This window comes from Prosopis cineraria, unplaced genomic scaffold, assembly GCF_029017545.1.
Source record: "Prosopis cineraria cultivar Desert tree isolate PC_DT_omini unplaced genomic scaffold, ASM2901754v1 PC7, whole genome shotgun sequence".
In the NCBI taxonomy this organism is placed as follows: Eukaryota; Viridiplantae; Streptophyta; class Magnoliopsida; order Fabales; family Fabaceae; genus Prosopis; species Prosopis cineraria.
The window spans coordinates 28,238,381-28,261,043 of record NW_026555338.1 but is presented as its reverse complement, the minus strand read 5'-3'; the positions used below and the strand labels follow the sequence as shown (position 1 = coordinate 28,261,043).

At 30.8% G+C, this 22,663-nt stretch overlaps 2 protein-coding genes and 1 long non-coding RNA gene across 4 annotated transcripts; 2 read left to right on the top strand and 1 right to left on the bottom strand.

The window, feature by feature from the left end:
- Positions 1 to 267: 267 nt before the first annotated feature.
- Positions 268 to 2,892, bottom strand: LOC129315293 (uncharacterized). The gene is made up of 3 exons (XR_008594441.1): positions 2,563 to 2,892; positions 648 to 752; positions 268 to 339 (listed from the first exon to the last, which is right to left on the bottom strand). It is a non-coding gene; the product is annotated as an uncharacterized LOC129315293 (long non-coding RNA).
- Positions 2,893 to 5,747: 2,855 nt separating this feature from the next.
- On the top strand, positions 5,748 to 13,520 carry LOC129316166 (crossover junction endonuclease MUS81). Of its 2 annotated transcripts, none has more exons than XM_054960466.1 (15): positions 5,748 to 6,024; positions 6,456 to 6,544; positions 6,659 to 6,737; positions 6,950 to 7,036; positions 7,121 to 7,246; positions 7,480 to 7,705; positions 8,331 to 8,532; positions 8,616 to 8,728; positions 9,102 to 9,250; positions 9,501 to 9,558; positions 9,895 to 10,053; positions 10,601 to 10,680; positions 11,450 to 11,687; positions 12,400 to 12,486; positions 12,938 to 13,520. In XM_054960466.1, exons 2-15 carry the CDS (start codon positions 6,484 to 6,486, stop codon positions 13,040 to 13,042), a joined length of 1,770 nt encoding a protein of 589 aa, XP_054816441.1. In that variant the 5' UTR covers positions 5,748 to 6,024; positions 6,456 to 6,483; the 3' UTR covers positions 13,043 to 13,520. The 2 variants fall into 2 exon arrangements, with proteins under 2 accessions (XP_054816441.1, XP_054816440.1); XM_054960465.1 differs by having other exon boundaries at positions 5,748 to 6,176.
- LOC129316167 (GRAS family protein TF80-like) lies at positions 12,963 to 21,677 on the top strand. The gene is made up of 3 exons (XM_054960468.1): positions 12,963 to 13,098; positions 19,156 to 19,493; positions 20,158 to 21,677. The coding sequence occupies exons 2-3, from the start codon at positions 19,484 to 19,486 to the stop codon at positions 21,486 to 21,488; spliced, it is 1,341 nt and encodes a 446-aa protein (XP_054816443.1). The 5' UTR covers positions 12,963 to 13,098; positions 19,156 to 19,483; the 3' UTR covers positions 21,489 to 21,677.
- Positions 21,678 to 22,663: the final 986 nt, after the last annotated feature.

The following is a 22,663-nucleotide window of genomic DNA, read 5'->3' as shown; positions in this document are numbered from 1 at the left end:
CCTATACTACTGAAATTAATTATAATCAAATCATGGTTAATCACCAATCCATTCTGTTAATGTCCTAGTAATATCAAAGATTTATCAACTAACTGAGCAACTTGCCTTCACATTACATCATACTAGAATGACAGAATTTTCAAATTTTTTCATGAAGTTTATATCCAATTTTATGATGGTCTAACCAACAAGCTGCTTTCTAGCATACAATCAATATCTATATATATATATATATAATTGCAACTATAAACATTAATTTGTTATGTCATCTCTTCCAAAATCATAGCCATCTTCCAAATCCTCACTTGTGTGGTGGTCTAGCTGGGGGGACGGTGAAATCTGAAAAACATAAAAAAATAAAATCCTTTCTAAATAAATATGAAATTAAAATTCATTATTTATATAGCATATAAATACATATTGAATATTATTTTAATTAAAATGTTCACATTCATATAGTAAACGGATATAACATTATTTTTTGACAAACCATTTAACTTTATTAATAACAAATGCTCAAAAAAAATTTTGTTAGTGAAAAGTTTTTATTTCTGGTGGAACATTTATATTTTGATTACAAGTTATAAAATAAAAAAAATTACTCTTATTAATTAAAAAAGTAAATAAAAAAAAACTAGAGGTCTTACGTCCACACTTGAAGCCAGGAGGTAAAGGTTTGCCGCAGAAGTTCAAACAGTGCAACACTTTCTGCCAGTCAAGCAAATCTTCAATGGTATATCCAGGTGGTATTACTGTTCATAATACCACAAAATCCAATCCAAATTAAATACATATTAATTTATTTTATGACACACACACACACAATATAAATGATGTATGGCAAATCATACAAGAGCTATGAACTATACAACTTTATCAATATCATCTTAGCTAGTTTCGGGGGGGGGGGGGAAGAAATATGAGTTCAACTTATTAGTCCAATTTTTCAAACAGGGAATGATGATGATAATTAAATCCTAAAAAACTAATTTAAAGAAAATTAGCTTTCAAAACATTCCGATGTACAAGATGAGTTGCAAATATTAAACAGCTGTATATATGAGAATAATTTAAGCTGTGAATGACTAAAAGTAATTAAGGATTTTTTATCCAAAAAAAAAGTAATGAAGGATTATTAAGTTCCATAAAAGGATTTGTAATTAAGACTTTTATATTAGTAATTTTATAAATATATATATATATATATATATTCTTTTTTGATACAAATATATATATATATCAAATATATAATAATGCACATAATCATTCACAAATTATTAAAAAAATTCAACTCATTTATTCTTCAAATTTCATATAATGCACAGAATCATTAAGTGTACGCACATGTATTCAAAGGGAAACAAATCAACTAGGAGCATATGTCATTTGTCAGTAAATTAAACAACGGAACGACACACAGACATATACATATTGTGTGTGTGTGTGTGTGTCATTATTCTGCATGTATATTGCTCAACAGAAAGATTAAATGTGTACTCATTAATTCATTTTGCAAACGATCGATACATATTATATATATATATATATATATAATTAATTAATTAATTAACAATGGGCGTCAACGTGGTTGCAACTTGCAAGGATATATATACAGCGACCTTAAATTTAGAGACGAGAGATAAAGTTTATGTGATTCTTAACATTATATCACATATATTCCCTAAAACGATGTAATGACAAAGCATCATTCCTCTCCAAATAGCCAAAATATTACTATCTTGATAATGACGTTTTTGTTTAATGACAATCAAACATTTTGCTGGTCATATTTTAATTTCATATTTACAATATTCATTGAAACATAAGCAGATTATAGTTTTGAAAGGACTAAAATAAGATATTCTTATTTTAAGGATCAAACTATATATATTAGTGTATTTAATAACTTTTACTGCCAATATATAATTCACAAAAAAATTAAACTCATTATCTAAAATGCACAATCTTACACTTCAGAAAATCCAAAATTGTTTGCTTTCTTGCTCATTCTAAAACAAATTTCAATATATAAAAATCACTACCATATATGTATACATATTATAGTCCTTCATCAATCCCAGTTTATAAAACAATTTTAGACAAAATTATGCATACCAATAAAGCTTAATAATTAAACTTTACAACCTTAATTTTTTTTTAAAATAAAATATAATTTTTCAAAAATATTCTTCATTTAATAACTTTAAGAGAGAGATTATAATAAGGAGGAAAAGAGTAATATTAGGAAGCATATACAATGAAATCTTATTTTTGTTAAATTGTTTATAGTCCAATCACTTCTAAAATTACTTTATAAACTGGGATGAAGTTGGGATAATATTTTACATAGATTGGAATGAGTTTTATAATATCACTTCCACAGAATCAAATAAACAACAAAGAAAGAAATAAATATCATGACATAAAAAACTGGCCGAGCAGTAGTTTTCTTTTTAGGTTAAAGAGCCAGAATACGAAAAGGAAACATCAACCATCTTCAAGAAACATGGCGCCAAACGAAAGAGAGAAAGAAAAGGAAAGAAATAAAACATGAAAACGTACTGATTTTCTGGGTGAGTTTGGTGCAGACGCATGGTATATTGGCCACCTGAATCGTCTTTGCAGCATCGATCATTAGGGTCCTGCAATGGAGGCACTCCCTTGTGCATGTAATACAGACACTCTATCTCTAACCCTATCAGATCAGATTGGCAATCTTCACCTTCTGCTACATCTCCTGCGATCACTGTGATGATCATTCCAAGAAAACACAACAAAACTTTCATGATGATTCTCATACTGTTTAATCTATCTTCAATCCTAAGATCTCTCCGTGTGATCTGTGTCGTGGATTGCTTAAGTGGGCGCTGATATGTATAAGCTAGCTAGTAGGGTTTTTGAATGTGGGTATCAATGGAGAAGGAAGAAGGAGGGCTTGAGTGGTTTTTGTGTGTATTTAAGTTTTGGAAGCTTTTTAATGGAATATGGACAGAACGAGGAAGATTGTTAAACGTGTTTCTTATCCTTTACGGCACGGTAATTGCTATACCGGAAGTTTGGATAAGAAAGAGAATTTATTGGACTTTGTTTTGCAAGTTTGGTTTTCATGAATACGTTCATATTAACTAATAATTATTCTAAATAATCAAGTTTTTAAAGTATTTTGTGTGTATTTAATATGATAAAATATATTAAAAGTGATTTGTAACTAGAAAAAAAGTGTGTTTATTATTTTATTTTCAATAAAACTTTAAATAAGTTGGGTTATAGGATTCACTAGAGCCCGATCATGTCTCCAGACTTAAAAAAAATGCTTATAAAGATACTTATAAATTACTTTATGAACAAAATTTTCACATCGATAGCGAGATTGGAACCTACCACCTTGTGAGTTATGAGTCAGATTCTTATCAATCAGACTAATCTTTGTTGAAAAATATGTGTTTAGTTGCGCGCACACATTCCCCTTGTCTTTATAGATAAAGTGTTTTTAAAAAACTTATTTTGTCTCTAAGTATAAAGTGTATCAATAATATTTTTGAATAATTAAGTAATTTTGCCCTTATCTTGAAAAATGAAGGAAATATTAATCATATGCTTTACCTATCATCATAATAATATTAATTGTGACATTAATAGCAGCAAAATTGAAAACTTATTGTGATTTTATATGATTTTAACTAAATAATAAATTTTTATTGATATGTAAAATTTAGTTAAAAATACCTTATATATTAGAATGTAAGAAGTATATATATTGTGTGAGTTTGATAAGAAATTCGTGTGGCTGGACTCTACTTAATTTGTTAATTTGAGGAGGGATATATGAATAGAGACAATAAATGCAGAATTGTTTTTATTTTCTGGCCGCCTATAGTATTAATTATGTCCACTACATAAATGCACGAATGAGGGGAAAATAATGTATGAAATGACTTGAAAATGTAAAAGAATTTAATGCAAAATAAGTTTGTCATCACTCACTCTAATCGTTCTTCTCGCACTCATTCCGTCCTAAATTATAAATATTTTAGATAAAATTTTACATATCAATAGACCTCATTAAATACACTTAACAACCTTATCTTTTCAAAATAATGATATAAACTTCTCAAAATATTCATCATTTAATATAATGAAAAGAGAAGTGATGAAATTAATTGCAGAGAGAGAAAGAGTAATGTTGGAATTAAAACATTTAATGAAACTTAATATACTCAAAGTGTTTTATATTTTGGAACAGAGAAACTCATTTAAAAGTGCTTTATAATTTGTGACAGAGTGAGTAAAAGATATTAGTAACTAATATAGTTCTATAAAAATATTAGTTGAAATCTAAATTTCTTAAAAAATTTACATATTTTTAATTATATCTTCATTAAATATTTTATATGAGTTTCTTGATAATGAAATTAAAATTAATTTTTTTCAAAAGAGTAATAAATGATTTAAGGGTATAATTATGAAAAATTATTCAATATTCCATATTTTAAAAAAGTAAGGTTTTTAAAATATGTCATAAATTGTGGTATGGAGGTGGGGGAGTACATACATTAGTTTTATTTATTCCTTTTAGATCATAATATAATATATTGATAATTAATTCATGGATGTAAAATAGTTAGTTGAAACTTTAATTTCTTTAAAAAAAAATTTGCACTTTTCTAATTACACCCTCATTAAATATCTTGTTAAGTTCCTTAACAATGACAATTGAAATTTCAATATCTCAATTTTTAAAAAGAGTACGTAATAAATAAAGTAGGGATATACACCTTCTATTTAAAAATGTAAGATATTTTTTGAAGGGTTAGATATTAAAAATACAATGCATTTTGTGTTTTAAAGTATAACTAATGTGCTTTTTTTAAAAGTATCCATAATAAATAAATTATTTTATATTTATTTTAAAGTGAAGTACTCTATTAAAAGGGATAAATATAAAAATATGGTGTTAGTTTGAAGACAATTAGCTATTTTATTGAAGGATAGATTCAGTTAAAAATACCTTATATTTTTTTAATGAAGGGAGTAATTATAAAAATAATTTTAAAAACTACTTAATACTCTATATTTTGAATTAAGTATGACTTTTAAAAAATACCCTATATTGTGATCCACATGGAATATAAGGCAGGAAGAGAATTTTTTTAATCCTATTTATATGCTCCTTTTGTATAATATTGTAAAACATGTTTAACTAATTTAAACTCCCTATAAGTTAATTGAAAATATTTAAAATTACACATTTTTTCATGTTCATCTTTATTTATTTTTAAAAATTCTAAAATAAAAAATACCTCATATTTTTCAAAATGATAGTAATTCAAATAAAGTGATTTATAATATTAAATGAGGGAGTATGTCATTAATTTTATATTACAAATTTTCTCTTTTAAATGTTGATGAGAGAAAATGTTAAAATTCCTTTTAAATGTTTATGAGAGAGAATGTTATTAATATATATGTATAATTTCTGATAAAAATAAAGTATATATATTTAATAAAAATAAAATTAAAAACATAATAAAATTTTTTGACAGAATTAATGAATTTTAAATTTATTTTTAATTTTTATAAAATATATTAAAAATAATTTATAAATAAAATTGTGAGAGTATGTCCCTTTGGAAGTGTCAATGAAATTTGGGCCAGGGCTTTTATCACTGTAAGCACCAATAGGCCCATGTTGAGAGGCCTTTTAACTCCGGCACACGCCGTCCATTACTGGATGGGGCAATGCGAAAGAAACAGACCGAGTTTGACTCAGCGAGTCTCCGGATCTCCAAGTCACGATTTCAAAAATCGCTTTCGCTTTCCTAGTCTTGAATTCAAACGACCCTGGCGCGCGATATGGTTGCTTCTGAAATCAGTTCGTGATGATCACTAGCGAAGTGGCAAAACCTTAAAATCCCCCACTAATCTGCCGCGCAAGATTCCAGTTTTAACTTGATTTCAACGGAAAGAACTTGTAGGCGCTAAATGGAGAAGGAGGCTCGGGTTCGGTGCTCGGAGAACGAAGAGGTTGCAGCTTACTTGTTCAGTAAATGGAAAGAATTAGCAGAGAAACCCAAAGGGATTTCAGAAAACATTGAAAAGACTCTGTCTAAAGCTTACTACAACCTTTGTAACTCAAAAACTCCCATTCAAACCATGAAGGACCTTTCTGAGGTCAAGTATGTGTGTTTTTAATCAGCATTTGTTTAAATTTTAATTGAGAGCAATCTAGATTTTAAAATTTCCTCCTTTTTTCCTTCAATGTTGCTAACGAGCGACATTCCTGGATTTTGAAAGCGGAAGCTTTACAGTAAAAATAGTTGTTGGGTCCTTGTATATTGGTCTGTTGAGATCTTTCTAATGGGTTGGCAAAGCAATGAGGATCAAGGGTCTTATATGTCAATGAAATTTGATTGTTTACTCTAACGCGATTTTTTTGTTTTGGAATTATAATGAAGGGGCGTGGGAAAATGGATTTTGAAGCTCATGCAGGGATTTTTTGGGACCGGTTCAGGAAATTCTGAAGCTGAAGACCAGACCAAAAAGGGTACGTCTGATGCTGTGTAATTTTTGTCTCTTTTGATTGGCCACATGTTATATGTCCATCAATCTATGTTTGTAAATCGTTGTGCTTCTACCTAATTCATCCTTTCATTTATAGGAAGGAAAAATAATGGAAGCAGGCGATATATGCCTCAAAAAAATTCTGTGGCATATGCATTATTGATAGCTCTTTACAGGTACAAGTGCATCTGCATATAACTGCATAGTTGTCCGTAAGTTATATTTGTTAGGCTTTATGAAGTATGGCATTTCATGTATAGAAGTCAAACCGTCCAGCGTTCATTTCCAGGTTTTATGTCTTGTCTGTTTTTTGCATTTCAGGTTAGGTTGCACAACTTATCATTCTAAATTTTCTTGGATTTCTGAATTGAGCATATATTCATTATAGGGGGACTTCAAATGGGAATGAGTTTATGGGTAAACAGGAACTTATTGATGCTGCTGAAGCTAGTGGGTTATCTCGAGCCCCAATTGTGTATGTTCATATACATCTATTTTTGTTTTGTTGGCTTGGATTTGAAAATCTACATTTCTGACCAAACTGATCCTCATTGTTCAGTCCAGAAAAAGGAAGAGGAAAGCCAGGACAGTTCGGAAGTTCTCCAAGGGATTGGTATAGTGGATGGAGCTGCATGAAGACACTGATCACTAAGAGCTTAGTTGTAAAATCCTGCCGTCCAGCAAAGTATGGTTTCCTTTGGGCATTTGTTCTTTCAAACTATGTACATTTTCATTAGCTTTGGGCATAAAATATCTCCTTAGGTTTTCTATATTTTTGTTTGTTAAATGTATTACTGAAGAGGATACTCTTTGCTGAGTTCTGTACTGCAAGTTCTTAAGTTGAAATACTTCATATTTGTATGATCCTCCCCCCCCAACCCCCCCGCACCCCCCGGGGGGGGGGTTGCTTCCTCTCAGGTACATGCTAACTGAAGAAGGTAAGGAAGCAGCACGTGAATGTCTCAGAAGATCTGGAATGGAAGATTCTCAAGAGAATTCAGTTACTATAGAATGTCTTTCTGATATGGATAAGCAGAACACTTCAGATATGGAACATAGTGATCATGGCCTGGATACTGAAGTGATATCACCGTTGACCCAACAAAAGAACCAAATGAATGTTCCTCTTGATTTCCTAGAGAGGGTATTTTATTCTTGCTATCGATTTTTCTTAACCCTTGATTAGTAGAAGTTTTATCTTTATTTTTACTTCTTTAATTTCGTTACATAATATGAACAGCATCTCTTCATCTTGGCCCCTTCCTTCTCTCCTGGCAAATGCTGTAATGTTTCTTTACACTGATTTAAATTGTATTTAGTGTAAAGTCATCTTTTGTTCTGTTGTATCATTTGATGCTGTGTCTCAAAATAATATAATCAGATATCATGGCAATAGCTGTTGTTATTACCTTTCTTTTCCAGAGTTTCGGAGAAGTTTTGTTGGTGTAAACCTTAGAAAGTGATATTTGTGTTTGACAGTAAATATGGCTTCATCTTCTATCAATACTACTTTTTTAGTTCATACATGGTTAAGTTGATTGACCTCTTTGCATTTCTATACCTAAACCTCTGGTAAAAGAGATAAGAGTACATTTTCATGGTTCTCCCTTGAGGCCCACTTACATGCCTTTATTCCAACAGCTAATCTGTGACTTTTGTGTGTCTGAGTATTAGTTAATGTTATTGATTTTCATGTCAATTTATTCCAACAGCTAATCTTTTTTGTTTAGTCTACTAATTTATATGCATCTACTGATCTCTTTTTGTAGTTTACACGCATGGGTTACTCCAAGGAACAAGTTGTTAGTGCTTTCACTGATGTTTCTAGAAGCCACGCAGATAAGGATGTTTCATCATTGTGGCCAGCTGTTTTATGTCAACTTAGAGAGGGGCAAGTCTATGGTTTACAGCCAGAATCTCAAACCATGGGAGATGATTTCCGCATGACAAGTTCTATTTCTGTATCAAGTGGTATCTCTTTCCCCCCTTTTCAGTCTGTTCATCAGTGAGATCAATAAACATTTTAGCTCAGTGAACCACTTTATAATGTCCAGGTTCAATAGATCTCACTGGAAATGAGAGCAGACCTGTCAGTGCATCTTGTGGGAATATGCCGAACTTTGGTTCTCCAGATACATCTTTTTCCTTGAGGGCTTGTTCATCATCTGTACGGTTTTATCTGTTTCATGAAATGGATCTAGTTCCTTTCTTATAAATATACAGTCGCAATCCTTAATTTGATGGAATTTTAGGGATCTAACAAGCAGTATTCTTTTTTAGTGTATTAGTTTGAAACTTCTTCAATGTTGCATTCATGTTTAAATTTCACTGGATAAATGTCTCCACATTTCAACATTGCATTGATTGCATTCACAATTATTATCAATAACTGCATTTTTGCTTTCAATTTTCTTGTCAATCTTGCAATGGTTTGCAAAACTTTAAGGACTTTTCGTATCAGTGTACATGTTTTTTCACTCGAAGTTTATAATTTTTGGAATTATTTTTGAAGTGGTTGCTTGCCCTTCTGAAAATCTTAGGATGATGCCATGCCAAAATCAATCAGTAAGGAGCCTAAATCAATGGTGAACAGTTTAAGTTTACCACCACTGAGCTTGGGGGAGAGATTTGAAGATGCATATGAAGTGATTTTAATACTGGATGATCGGGAGCAATTTGCCACTCAGGGGTTAGTAACGAGTTTTTAAATATACTATTTTCTTTGTTTCTGTCTAAGTTCAAATTATTTGAGGATAAGGTATGCATTTTCCTTTATTCTGTATTTTCCCTTTGGATGCTAGTATTACTGTTATGTGACTTTTTCCTTCTTTTAACCTTTATGATATTTACATGAAGTCATCTTTTAACTGTGCATGAATAATTTTCCTTGTCTAATGATCTAATGAATTTGATAAACTTTATTACTTCATTATTTTCAGATCACGATCCAGGAGAATTATTGACAATATTCGCAGTCAATTCAAAATCCAAATAGATGTGAGTTTTGATGATTCTGCTCTACGCAGGCAGTTCCCTTTGAATTTTTTATAAGAAGCACCACATGTACTATTTTATTCTTAGACCTATTAATTTTGCATTTTGGAAGCCTGATGTCGGCCAATAACTAGTAAAATGTATCTGAACTTCCCTTCTATCTAAATCCATACATTTGTTTGTGTTTTCTAAAGGAACTGTCAAATTTGAGCTTGTTAACAATATTGTAGAACGTATACCAGTTGATGTTAGTTTTACTTGGAAGGAACTCTTGTTAAAATATAGCATTTCTCTGTTCTGAATTTGGTAACAGTGGTTGCCTTATTGGTTTATCCCCAGGTTCGGAGATTGCCCGTTGGAGATGGAATTTGGATAGCTCATCATAAAACCCTTGACAGTGAATATGTGCTGGATTTTATTGTTGAGAGGAAGAACATTGATGATTTGCGTTCTTCAATCAGGGATAACCGCTATAAGGATCAAAAATTAAGACTTTTGGTACATTATCCTTCTTGGAGATCAGAACTGTTTTCTTTTTTTTTTTTTTATGAAAAATTGTTTGCACGTATGGAGGATAGATGTATATGTTATCTGGTTATAATGATGAAACTCAGCTTTATGTGAATTCAAATTAAGAGAAATTTGCTAGAGTACAGGTTTAAGCATATGAACTGGAAAGAAAATGATGGAAAACACAATAAGCTAGCAATTGGGAGGCCAATCTCTTCCATTCAAACAAAGTTTTTTATTGGTTGACCAGGCATGGGCTTGATATTGTTATTTTCTGTCTTGGAATCTTATTTCGATGTTTAGGCAATTTGTTTTTCCGACTTAAAAAGCCTAAATCCTAATAGGAGGAGGTGACTTCAATTTGCATGTTTATTGCTTGGTCATATCATATTATAACTAGCTGGATAGTAGTTACAGAATAGAAGGTTAACATGCAAATTATAATCCGTTAAGCTGCTCTATATCCTCATGATCATAATATAAGTTGTAAGCTTAGCATAACGATGTCTTACCCCTTTGAACTGCTTATTGAAAGAGGTGTGGACTGAAGAAGTTGATATATCTTGTGGAAGGTGACCCGAATTCCTCTGAAGCTGCTGAAAGCATAAAAACTGCGTATGCACCATTCCTCTATCTCTTCCCCCCCCCCCCTTGTTTTGAATTCTTAGTTGATTCATGTTGTGCAGTTCATATGTTGGGTTGAATCCATTTGATTATCAACATTAAACGTCAAAACTGCTTTTTTTTTTTTTTTTGAGTCCATTTGCAGTTCATTATTATTTTTAATTAAAACTGACCATATTTGTTAAAACTTCTTCTATGACAATCACAATGAATAAAACTGGTAGAAGAATTGTGCTGTGTTATGATTGAGTGGTGTTCATTCACTATTTGAAATTGTATAGCAGTTGCAATATGGTCTTAACAACTGTCATTATGGTTAATTCTTCATAATTGGCTATATCCTTAGGTAGGCATTTCTTGTAATTTTTTTATTGAAAACATTCAAGTAATTTCATCATTGGTAATGGGAAAAAATGGTTCTGGACATGATTTTGATTGGTGTGAGTGAAAAACAGTTTGTTATAGAAGTTTCTTTAAATTGAAACATGCTCAGTTATTTGGTAAAAGTACTTATGTTCAGTTGGAATATTGATTTAAATTCTTAATATCAACTTCAATATGTTCATTGAATCTAATTTGCATGAGGCTTTTGTATGTGCATGTAAGAATAATTTCAGCTGCTAATCTGGTTTAATAATGATTAATGTAGTGCATTTGTTGAGTTTTTATCGAATATATATTTACATGTTCCAATAAACTTTCTGCTCCACTGTCTACACAATATCCTTACGAAAAACTTTTTGGGTATCATTTTGTACAGCTGTTTTACAACAGAAATTTTGGAGGGTTTTGATGTGCAGAGAACAAGTGGTTTGGCTGATACACTAAAGAAGTATGGTTATCTTACCCAAGCAATTTCTCAATATTACAAGACAATGGTTCTGCACGACCATGTTAAGTGCTCTGGAACATGCCCTCCTTTTGATGAATTTATTAGAAGGTGCCAAGATCTTGACAAAATGACAGTCAGTGATGTATTTGCTGTCCAGCTTATGCAGGTATTCTCTTTTGCAAGATTAAGAGGGAATGGTGTTTCCTTGTGGTTTTTTGTTTAATTCAGCAGTGTTGACTATGAATATCCTTCTTTACAACACTTTTTACAGCTCCACTATGAATGATATAGCTTTCACCTCTTGTATCCAAATAATATTCAGAAACATTGGCCTCCTATCAGTTTTGGCTTTTGTTTACTCCTGGTTTCTTAATACACTAATATAGTTATTGGCAACAAACTGATAATATTAGATATATTATCCCAGCTCTACTGGCTGGTTGCCATTTGATATTTCTACCTTTATTTTATTTGCATGGTTTTGTCTTCTCAAAGTCTTTTGTATATAGAACTGCATTCCCTCGTAACTTGTGTTAGAGCCTTCACTTTCATTGTAAGCTTGAGTCACTGATTGTTGACATGGCATCATAGTCTCCATGACTAAATGGTTTATAGTTTGATGCACTGCATCCTATTCTTCATGATTCAATATAATTTCAGCACAAGCTAGGCGAATGTCTGCAGTTCATTCCAAAAGGTTTTTTTCTATGAGAAGGCACTCATTGGAGATTAAAATAGAACTACTTATTGACTTTGATTTAATAGTTTGAGCTATTGAGTTGAAATGGTTATTGACAAATTTAATGAATGAATATGGTACCAAACACACAACTTGTAGTTCAGTTTGATGGTGGTGATTTAGACTGCTGAAAATGCAGGTCCCTCAGGTTACAGAGGAGGTTGCCCTGGCTGTGCTCGATTTGTACCCCACGCTTCTCTCTCTTGCCAATGCCTACTCTCTTCTTGTGAGCCTATTCTTTCCTTTAAGCATCCAATATTTAAATCAGTTGGTTAATATGTTTGGAATAATATGCTTTCTGAGAACTTCATGATATTGAACTAGATTTGAGAGGCAACTTAAGCTGGTTGGTCCTACGTCAGTGCTAGGTGTTCTAACTAGCTATTTAGTCATTGTTATTTTGATGAAATTTTACGCAAGAACTAAGAAGCATGACATGATACCAACGCTACAACACCACAAAATATAGAGTTTCAATATAATTTCAAGTGCGGTGTTATGCTTCTTGTTAGTGTTTGACCATTATTGAATACGATATGATATGGTGTTGCAGTATCAGTGATTCCTAGCGCATTTTTTACACTTCAATTAATAAACCTTGGGATGCTTAGTCGTCAAAACTTAGCTGACTTGTTGCTTATCTCCAATTTTGACTCATTCTTGGTATCTTCTATTAGGATGGGGATGTTTGTGCACAAGAGGACATGCTAAGAAAACAGAGTGATAACATGATCAATGCAGTTGCCAGTAGGAACATTTTCCAGTTAGTTTGGGGTAGCTGACCGTTGCATATTCTACTCATGCAGTTCTGGTTTTGGGATGTTGAACCCATATAAAGGTAATTGCCAGCATTCTTTGTTGCCAAGAAGTAATCCGTATATTTTGTTAAGGAAATGTCCTGAATTTACTTTCATTTTGCTTATCGTTTGATCCGGCTCGCAAGGTTTAAGTGGGAGAATTTGATGACAATTGGTATCTGATTAACACATGCAGGCTAAAAATTTGGTCAAAGCTATTATGATCTGTACATAAGCTTTTGGAAAATGCTCTTTTGTTCTTTGTATATTGTACATTATTGAAGTATATTTATGTTTGTCGGCATAAAAAAGATCTAAACTATGATTCTTGTGATCTGCATTTGAGCTTAGAGGTGATGTTTGCTTGGCTCTTTCAGGAAATCTGTCCTTGAATATTTGTAAGGGAAATGTTAAAACTCCTTTCATTTTTTTTTTTGTGGTATAAAAAGGTTTTGATGAGTTGGATCCGGAGTCCACTAGTCAAAACATGTTTTTAAATTTAAAGAATACTTATAGAAATACTTGTATATAGCATTGTTTGCTAATATGGTCCTTACAGTGGTAATGAGATTTGATTTCATAACTTTTGGCTTATAGATCAAATCATTATCAGGTGGACTAACTTTGTTGGCAAAACTCTGTTCATTTTGAAGTGTTATAAAGCTGATTCTTAAGTAGATTCAATTTTTAAAAAAATATATGTAAATTGTAACTTGCCATCTAAATTCACGATACTATCTATATAAGTTGCTTGAAAAAAAAATTGGATTAGGAACACATACTATCATACATTGATGGGGGTGAAAGATCCCAAATACTATGGAAGAGGATTTGGAGTTTGATTGATTTCATCCCACCTTGGTATTTCCTTTTTCAACTTTGGATTTTAATATTTAAAGTTTTCTTCATAGTGAATTCTCTTCCTATAAACATGTCATTTTGTCCTTCATCAACGATATTATCAGGGAAGGATGATTCCTAAGTTTTAAAATATTGAATTTTATTATGTTCTCACAAAATTTTCTAAAAAATAAATTTAAAATATCGATTCAGATAATTATAAATTTAAGAGTTTTAGTTGTAGATAAAACATCTAAGATTCTAACTTGATTTTTAGTTTGTAACTAAGATTTTTGTTTGTAGCTTTGTAAATTAATATTTATAATTTATTTTCTTAAAAAAATTATTGAAAATGTAATTGTCATTAATTTAATTTTTTGAGCTTGTCTATCATTCTTATTGTGCTATGACATTTGTCTTAATTTGTTCTTATTTTTTGTCCCATCTAGAGCTAGTAATTCGAGCATGTTGGGCTTATTTAGGTTAAACTTAAAATGCTTGAATATATATAAAATCTCATTAGTTAAGCTTAGTCCTAACAATTTGAGTTATTTGAGTTGCCTTGAATGTTTAAATTGTTAAATATTATATTATTTTTTTGAGTTAATTTTAATTTTTATCTTAAATAATAAAAATTTCAAGCAGCATATCATTATAGCATATATCATTACAATGCACCTTTTTATCCTTATTAAAATGAGATCAAGTATTGAAAGATTAAAAATAAAAACATATGAAGTAATCTTTTTTATCTATTTTCCTTATATTTCAAAAATATTCAAAATAACGGTTATTAGAACATTAAAACTTTATATAAAAGTGTGAAATGTGCATATTGGGAATTTGGGAGAGGGTTTATGAGTATTATAAGTGAAGGTTGAAGTGAAAATTAATTTCATTATTATGAATTCTCAAATTTCTTTGGATTTAATTGAACAACTTGAATAAATCTGAAGTAAAACAAAATCTTCTAAATTTTTGAAGTTGATCTTAAGATTTTTTGGACTTATCCGGTCGAGCTTGATGCCAATTACTAGCTCTCGTCCCACCCCATGGGATTTGAATTTAGGAAAAGCAAATTTATTTATTAAGAATTAATCCTAGTCACCCATTTATAGCTTATAGGAATTAATGCAATAGGTATTTTTCATAAGTATCTATTCTTGAACTTTTAGTCATGAAATTTGTCATAATTATCAATTCAAGAACTTCGACTTAGAAAACTTCAATTCTTATAATTTATTAAGATAAAGTATTATAGATATTAAGTTGTTTTGAGTAAAAAAATGGAACTAATTTGTTTTGAGTTAATAATTACAGAAATGGAATTTTTTTGAGTCAAAGTTTAATAGTTAAATTAATAATTATAAAAAAGTTTAGGGATCACAAGTTATATTTTTTATAATATGACCAAAAAAATTAATAGAACGATTTTCTATATGAACTAAACCTAAATTAAAATGAACATTATACCAACTACACATATAAAATCAAATTAGTTTCATTCTTTGAAATTTTGACTTATTTTTACTTTTTAGGGTGTAACTTACCAAAACTTCGAATGCTCCAAAGTGTTAAATGTATAGGTTTGGCCAATTGAGAAGTAAAACATAGTAGGACATATTTAATTTATTTCATATTTGTCCAAAAACTTTAAATAGCACTATTTTTAGACCTGGACAATTGGACTGGTTGAATCATCGCTTGGAAAAGAAAATAGTTTAGTTCAATCATTTGGCTTATTCTGACGGTTGACATGAGTTGGCTTGCTTTGACTTGAATAGTTCTCGAAAATTCAAAATAAAAACCTAAGATCCAAAATGGTTGAATTGATTTGACTCCTTTTTAATATATATATATATATATATATTATTTTTTATTTAATTATTATGTTATCGGTGCCAATAGATTAAACCATGAGACCCATAATTTACTAACATTTTCAGTTCACTATTCAGTCTAGTTTTTAAAACATTCCTAAATAATAGGCTATTGGTTCTGTTTGGATAAGGAGAAAATCCAATAGAAAGTTACAAGTGATTTGTGAGGCAAGCAAATTCCATTTCTTTGCTTTGTTTGGACCGATCTCTAAGGCCATGAGAATAAGCTTCCTTTCAAAAGCAAAGACCACAGTTTTGGAAATATTCGTGTAGGCTTCGTTCAATGTTTTGTATTATTATCATTCATGTTTTTATAATTCTGAATTGTGATTGAATTGGATATTAAGTTTTAGGACCAAATGACAAAACATGAATCGACAACATTGAATTGTGTGTCTAGCAATACTAAATTAGTAATAATTTTCTGGAGCAAATGGCATTGGATCACGACGTTATGTTTTTAGTCTCATTCGTTACTCAGTGACGATTAACAACGTGGGATCATGTCCTATTTGGATAACATGTTTTCTCTTCATTTGATTCTCTCACCTTTTGGTTTTTCAGGGTTTCGTTGTTTGTTTTAATAAAAAATTCTCGTCATTGAGATCTCTGTGTGTGGCATCTTGGCATGGGGCACTTGTGAACTCACAAAAATGGTTAAGTTATTTAAATATAAGTAGGGTTGAGTTAATATAAGAAGTCTCATGTCAAACGAAGTTAAGTTTTTAATGACTAATATATAATAATAAGAAAAATTCATAAATTTGAGTTTTAAAATTTTGAGTTAAAATATAATATTTTTCTATAACTATTAGTGTCAGAGTCTAATTTCATTTGATACCTGAAAATCTATGTTGCACACATGTTTGAGTCTCAGAATAGAACTAGCCTTAGGGGGAGATTGTTAGGTTATATGAAAAGCTTATGGATTCACACTTGAAGAAAAAATTATTAGACTGTTATAAGTGTAGGTGAATTTAAATTAATATAAAAAATCTCATATCAAATAAAATTAAGTTTAATAATTAATATATAAAAAAATAACATATAAACTTAAATTTTAAAATTTTGAGTTAAGATGTGATACTCTTTTACTATTTTTTGCCCATTTCTACTCTCTTCTCATTTTTTGAGTATTCCATCCCCAGCAAAATGTTTATTGTTTTATGTTATTATTATTCTCTTTATTATAAAATCATTTTAGGGTATGTTTTGTTTGGGGGAGGAGAGGGATTTCACTCCCCTACCCTTGTTTGGTTTGTAAAAATAGAGGGGAGCTCCAAAATGGAGAGATGAGAAGGGGATAGGTATAATTTTATTGTATTGAGCTAATATACTCCTTATATAGTATGATAATCCAAAAATGCTCCTATCTCTTTGCTATCATGTGTCCCTCTGTTCAAACTATGTTTCTTCTCTTAACTTGCATTGTCATCTTTGTTTCCCTCTTATTTTATTTTTGCTATTCTTCTTCTTCTTTTTTTTTTTTATCATGTTTTGTTATTCTTTTATTTTATATTAATAAACTTACTGCTTGCTCGTATCTTTAGTTTATAAACTTTGAATAAATTATTATTAAATATATTATTGGCAATATATATATATATATATATGAACTGTCTTATAATTATATATTAAAAATATTCATAACTAGTTTTATTAGAAAAAAATAATTTTAATTATATAAGTGTAAAGTTGTCTATATATATTCATTTTCCCTCCCTTCCTGAACTAAATAAGGTATCATCCCTCTTTTCTATTAAAAAACCACTTACTACCTTTTCTTTCTTAAAATCTCTCTCATCCTCTCAAACCAAATGGACTTTATATCTTTTATTGACAGTACAGATGAATTAAATGAAAATATATGATTTTGATCAAAAAGAGAAAACGAGATGGAAATTAAACCTTCAAATTATATTTATGAGTCAAATCTGTGGCCCAAAAGGAAAATTACGAGTCAAATGGGATATTATCTTGATTCAAAATTGATGTAAGGTTCAAATTGAATTATAATCCCGGTCTAGCCCAATTTGACCCGCATTATTGCAGGGGCAGACTGAGCCAAAATGGCAACGGCTTGAGTCCTTTTTATTTTATTTATTTTCTTATTTTTTAAATTAATTTTTTATATTAACTATACTAGGTTTAATCAAACTTATTTGGACTGGACCAAATTTATTCGCCACACTAATTTAATTTTGACTTTCACAAAAATTTATTTGTCAAAAATCTATTTGCTAACACTTAATTTTTCAAAATTCATTTATGTTTAGATATGGCTTTTTGAAAAGCCAGTTTGGTAAAGTAAAATATGTTTGGATAATATGAGAATCAATTAAAATTAGCTCCAATCCATATTTCAAAAGTTAAAACTTACCCAAAATTGTGTTTGTGGAATAGACTTTTAGGTCAGTACAATAAATATCTAAATAACATTTGTGTTCAGATTGTGTGTCAAAAATGTTTTTCAAATGAAAATGATTGAAATCAAACACAGCCTTAAGGCAAACTTGGTCATCGCAATATTCACAAGTACTATGTGAGTGTCTTGTAGGATGATTGTAATTAAGCAGAATATTAATCGGTTCATAATTCAAAAATAGAGCCAAAAACAATGTTTGAAACTTCAAGTTCACGTGTAAGAATGACCATTTACGAACAACTACCTTTGTCTGTTTCCCCCTTTATTTGAGGACAAGTCTCCAAGTGCTGGCTTTTCTAATAAATTAAATTCTTGTCTTGGAGGCATTTCCTAGGACTTTTCCTTGCCTATCTTTATCAATATTTTCCACATAGCATTTCATTTTATAAGATGTTTTTAAGGTAAAATTATGAATACTAAGAATTAATTTAATACAATTTGGAATTTTATTTTTTTATAAATAAATGCAATTTTCTTAAAAATACCTTCATTTAATGAAACTATAAACCTACAATTATTAAAAACTTCATTAATGAAGAATAATTTTGAAATAATATTCATTAACAAATATTTCTTCGCTCCAAACATTTTATATGTTAAAATATCAAATCGCTCCAAAATAAGGTCTTATAAAATGGACAGTAGGCTAAAAATTATTTTTCAAAGGTAAACCTTTAAAAATATAATGCAGATTAAAAATAAATATATTTTAACTTAAACTTATAAATCAAATCCATATTTATTAATTTGTTCATTCATTTATTTATGATATATCTGTATACTATATTTGATCATAAAAAAATTTGACTCGAACTTGAGATTTAACGCTTAATCAGGATTATTTATTTTAGTTGTAAACCGAGATTACCAGAAAACTTTGTGAAGAGGAAACCTGGTGCGCAGATTGTTGTATTGCTGTTGTATTTGACTATGATTCCCATGTTGGCCAGCAGGAACCTACTTCTCTTGTCCACATACTGACAATTTTAGCAAGAGATGACTCTCCAGGAATTCCCATATTCCTCTCAGCTTCACAACCAAAAAGACAAGATCACAAAACTAGTGGTGACAAAATCAACCTTTATTTTGTCTTTATCTTCTTGAGCCTTCCTACACAAAGAAATAGCTTCAATGTTTTCATCGGACCCAGTCTTGTTCTATATAAACTCTCACCATAAGAACTGTAGAGCCTACTGAATTGGAAATATTTACTTCTAAGAAGCTTCAGAATCTCTGGTCTGGTTTCTCTCAGCTGGGAGGTTTCTGGGAAGAGCAACCTGTATGGAGTCTGGTAATATACTGTCACCACATGTTTTGTCTCTCTACTTCATGAAATCTGTTTATTCAGTTGTTTAAGATCCATAACACCATGGTTAATATAATCCCCTTTCATCCATGTGATTTCTTCACCATGGAGAATTTCATTTTGATTTTGATGTTTTAAGGATGACCCTAGTGATTTCTTCACAAAAATCTTCATATTCTTTTGGAAATGACAAGTATAATTCTGTTTCAGTTTTATTCTTTTTAGGGACATAGTAAACTGAAATTTTCATAGGAAAACGGAATCATGAATTTTTATGAAGTTATTTGAATTTAGTAGTTTGAGGGGCAAGTAGCTAGGCACTAATGACTTAAGGTTAAATGTAGGATCGAACTTATGACCTCCTGTTTAGAAAAGAGCTTATATGCCACTAGACTACAAGGTTATTGGCTAGTAGTTTAAAGTTTGAATAAAAAATAGTGGTAATAATATTATATGCAAGAACAGTTTAACTCACTTTTAATAGTAATATTCCAAATAGTAAAACAGGCCACTTTGGCCCAGCCCATTAAGCCCATGTAAAAAATTGGGCCAACCTGGCCCTCATGGGAAGTTAGTTGAAATTGGAAGTTCATTTCCCCTGTTATCTTTGGATTTCCTAACCTAACTCTTCTCTTCAATTCAAATACAGGCTCACCTTATCAGTGGCTGAGAGAGCTGAGATGGGACAATGGAGGCTTTAACCCAATCTCTGTGCTTCTTGATTGTGCAAAATGTGTTGCAACTGGAAGCATTAAGAATGCAGACATGGGTCTTGAGTTCATCTCCCACCTTGCCTCACCTGATGGCGATGCAGTTCAGAGAATGGTCACTTATTTTAGTGAAGCCCTTGCTTACAGAATCATCAAGAACCTTCCAGGTGTCTATAAAACCCTCCATTCCTCAAAACCCTCACCAACCTCAGAACAAGTCTTGGTCCAAAAATACTTCTTTGAGCTGTGTCCTTTCTTGAAACTAGCGTACTTGACCACAAACCAGGCCATTGTTGAAGCCATGGAAGGTGAAAAGCTTGTTCACATCATAGACCTTCATTCTTCTGAACCTGCACAGTGGGTTGACCTTCTGATGACTCTGAAAAAACGTCCAGGTGGCCCTCCTCACTTGAAGATCACAGGTATTCATGAGAAGAAAGAGGTTCTGGATCAAATGGGGTTTCATTTGACCACTGAAGCAGGAAAACTTGACTTCCCTTTACAGTTCAATCCAATTGTGAGCAAGATGGAAGATCTTAACCTTGAAAGCTTGCCTGTCAAGTCTGGAGAAGCACTTGCCATAAGTTCTGTGCTTCAGCTTCACACTCTTCTTGCAAGTGATGATGATGTAGCTGCCAGAAACTCACCAGCCACACCCATGAATCTGCAGAGAGCCGTTCATCATCATCATCATCAGCAGCAGAACCAAAGGACTTTTGCAGAATGGTTAGAGAAGGACATGATCAATGCTTATATCACAAGTCCAGACTCAGCACTGTCACCACTTTCTCTCAGTGCTTCTCCTAAAATGGGAATGTTTTTGAACTCCTTAAGGAAACTCCAACCCAAACTGATGGTGATCACTGAGCAAGAATCAAACCTTAATGGGTCTAACCTAATGGAGAGGATAGAGAAAGCACTGTACTTCTATAGTCCATTGTTTGATTGCTTGGACTCAACTGTTTCGAGGACTTCATTGGAGAGACAGAAACTTGAGAGTGAACTGCTTGGGGAACAGATCAAGAGGATCATAGCCTGTGAGGGTTTTGAGAGGAAGGAAAGGTACGAGAAGCTTGAGAAATGGATTCCAAGGCTGGAAATGATTGGTTTTAAGAGAGTTCCATTGAGCTACTATGGGATGTTGCAGGCAAAGAGATTGTTGCAGAGCTATGGATACAAGTACAAGATTAGAGAAGAGAATGATTGTTTGCTTCTGTGTTGGAGTGATAGGCCACTTTTTGCTGTATCAGCTTGGAGTTATAGAAGATGAATGTGTGATTTCATATGAATGTCCCTCTATTAATGTAGGGCCGTGGGTTATTTGGGAAATATATAGTTGAATAATCTTTATGATCCACTCATTGGTTTGGATTCTTTTTTCAGCCAAATTAATTGAGCTGCTAACAAAACTGAATCAATCAATTAAATTTTAGGGTGACATATGAAATGAACAAATAAAAGAAATTAAGGTCCCTGTTGGAACATGGGTTTTGAAGATACGCAGTTGAACAATCTTTTCCATTCAGTTTGCACGTTTTTCATGATGAAGATTCTTCCTAAATACTTAATTTATGTAAGAAAGAAAGGTAAGTGAGCAAATTTTCTTTTGAATTTTAGATCCAATAATATCACAGATTCTGAACTTGTTTATTGTGTAAATTGTTCCCTCAACTTTTAAAAATGACAATATAATCCCTATTGTTAATAAAAGTTAACTTTGATTGATAGTTGACTAAAAATGATATAAAAAAAAGGATCTAAAAAATTATAGAAAAGGACAAAAAATTACAATAAAATACCCAAAACTACAACCATAGAACAAAAAATTACAGCAAATAACAAAAAAAAAAAATACTTTTTGAGGTCCTTTTCTAGTTAGCTAATGGTTAAAATTAATTTTTGTTAATAGTAAGGGCTAGATGTGACACCCTAACCTTACTAACTAAAAACTTGATCAAATATCATAGTGATAAAAAGATTTAAATTAATAAAATCAATTATCATGGTATAAAAGATTAAAATCTAGTTCCTTAAACTTATTATTTTATTTAAATAACTATGATAAAAAAAGAATTAAATTTATTTTCAAGAGCTACTTTGGTTATAAGAGATTTAGTTAATAAGTATATTTAAAAAAACAATATTAATAAAAAAAGATTAAACTAGTTAAAAAGGCTACCAATATTATAAAAGTTTGACTTTACTATTTAAAACTACAAATAACACCCTATCATGGTAGAAAAAAAGGCTACTATGATAGGTAAAAAAGAACCTAAAAAAATATTTATTCATTTTCACAAAAGTCTAGCTTACTAAATCTCGCTAACATGCGAATCACATCCTGTTACAAATACTCAAACATTTATTTCAATAAAAGTCTTGACACTAAAATTCTATATTAAAACATTTACTTTGAATAAATCAATTATACAATTTCTATGGCTT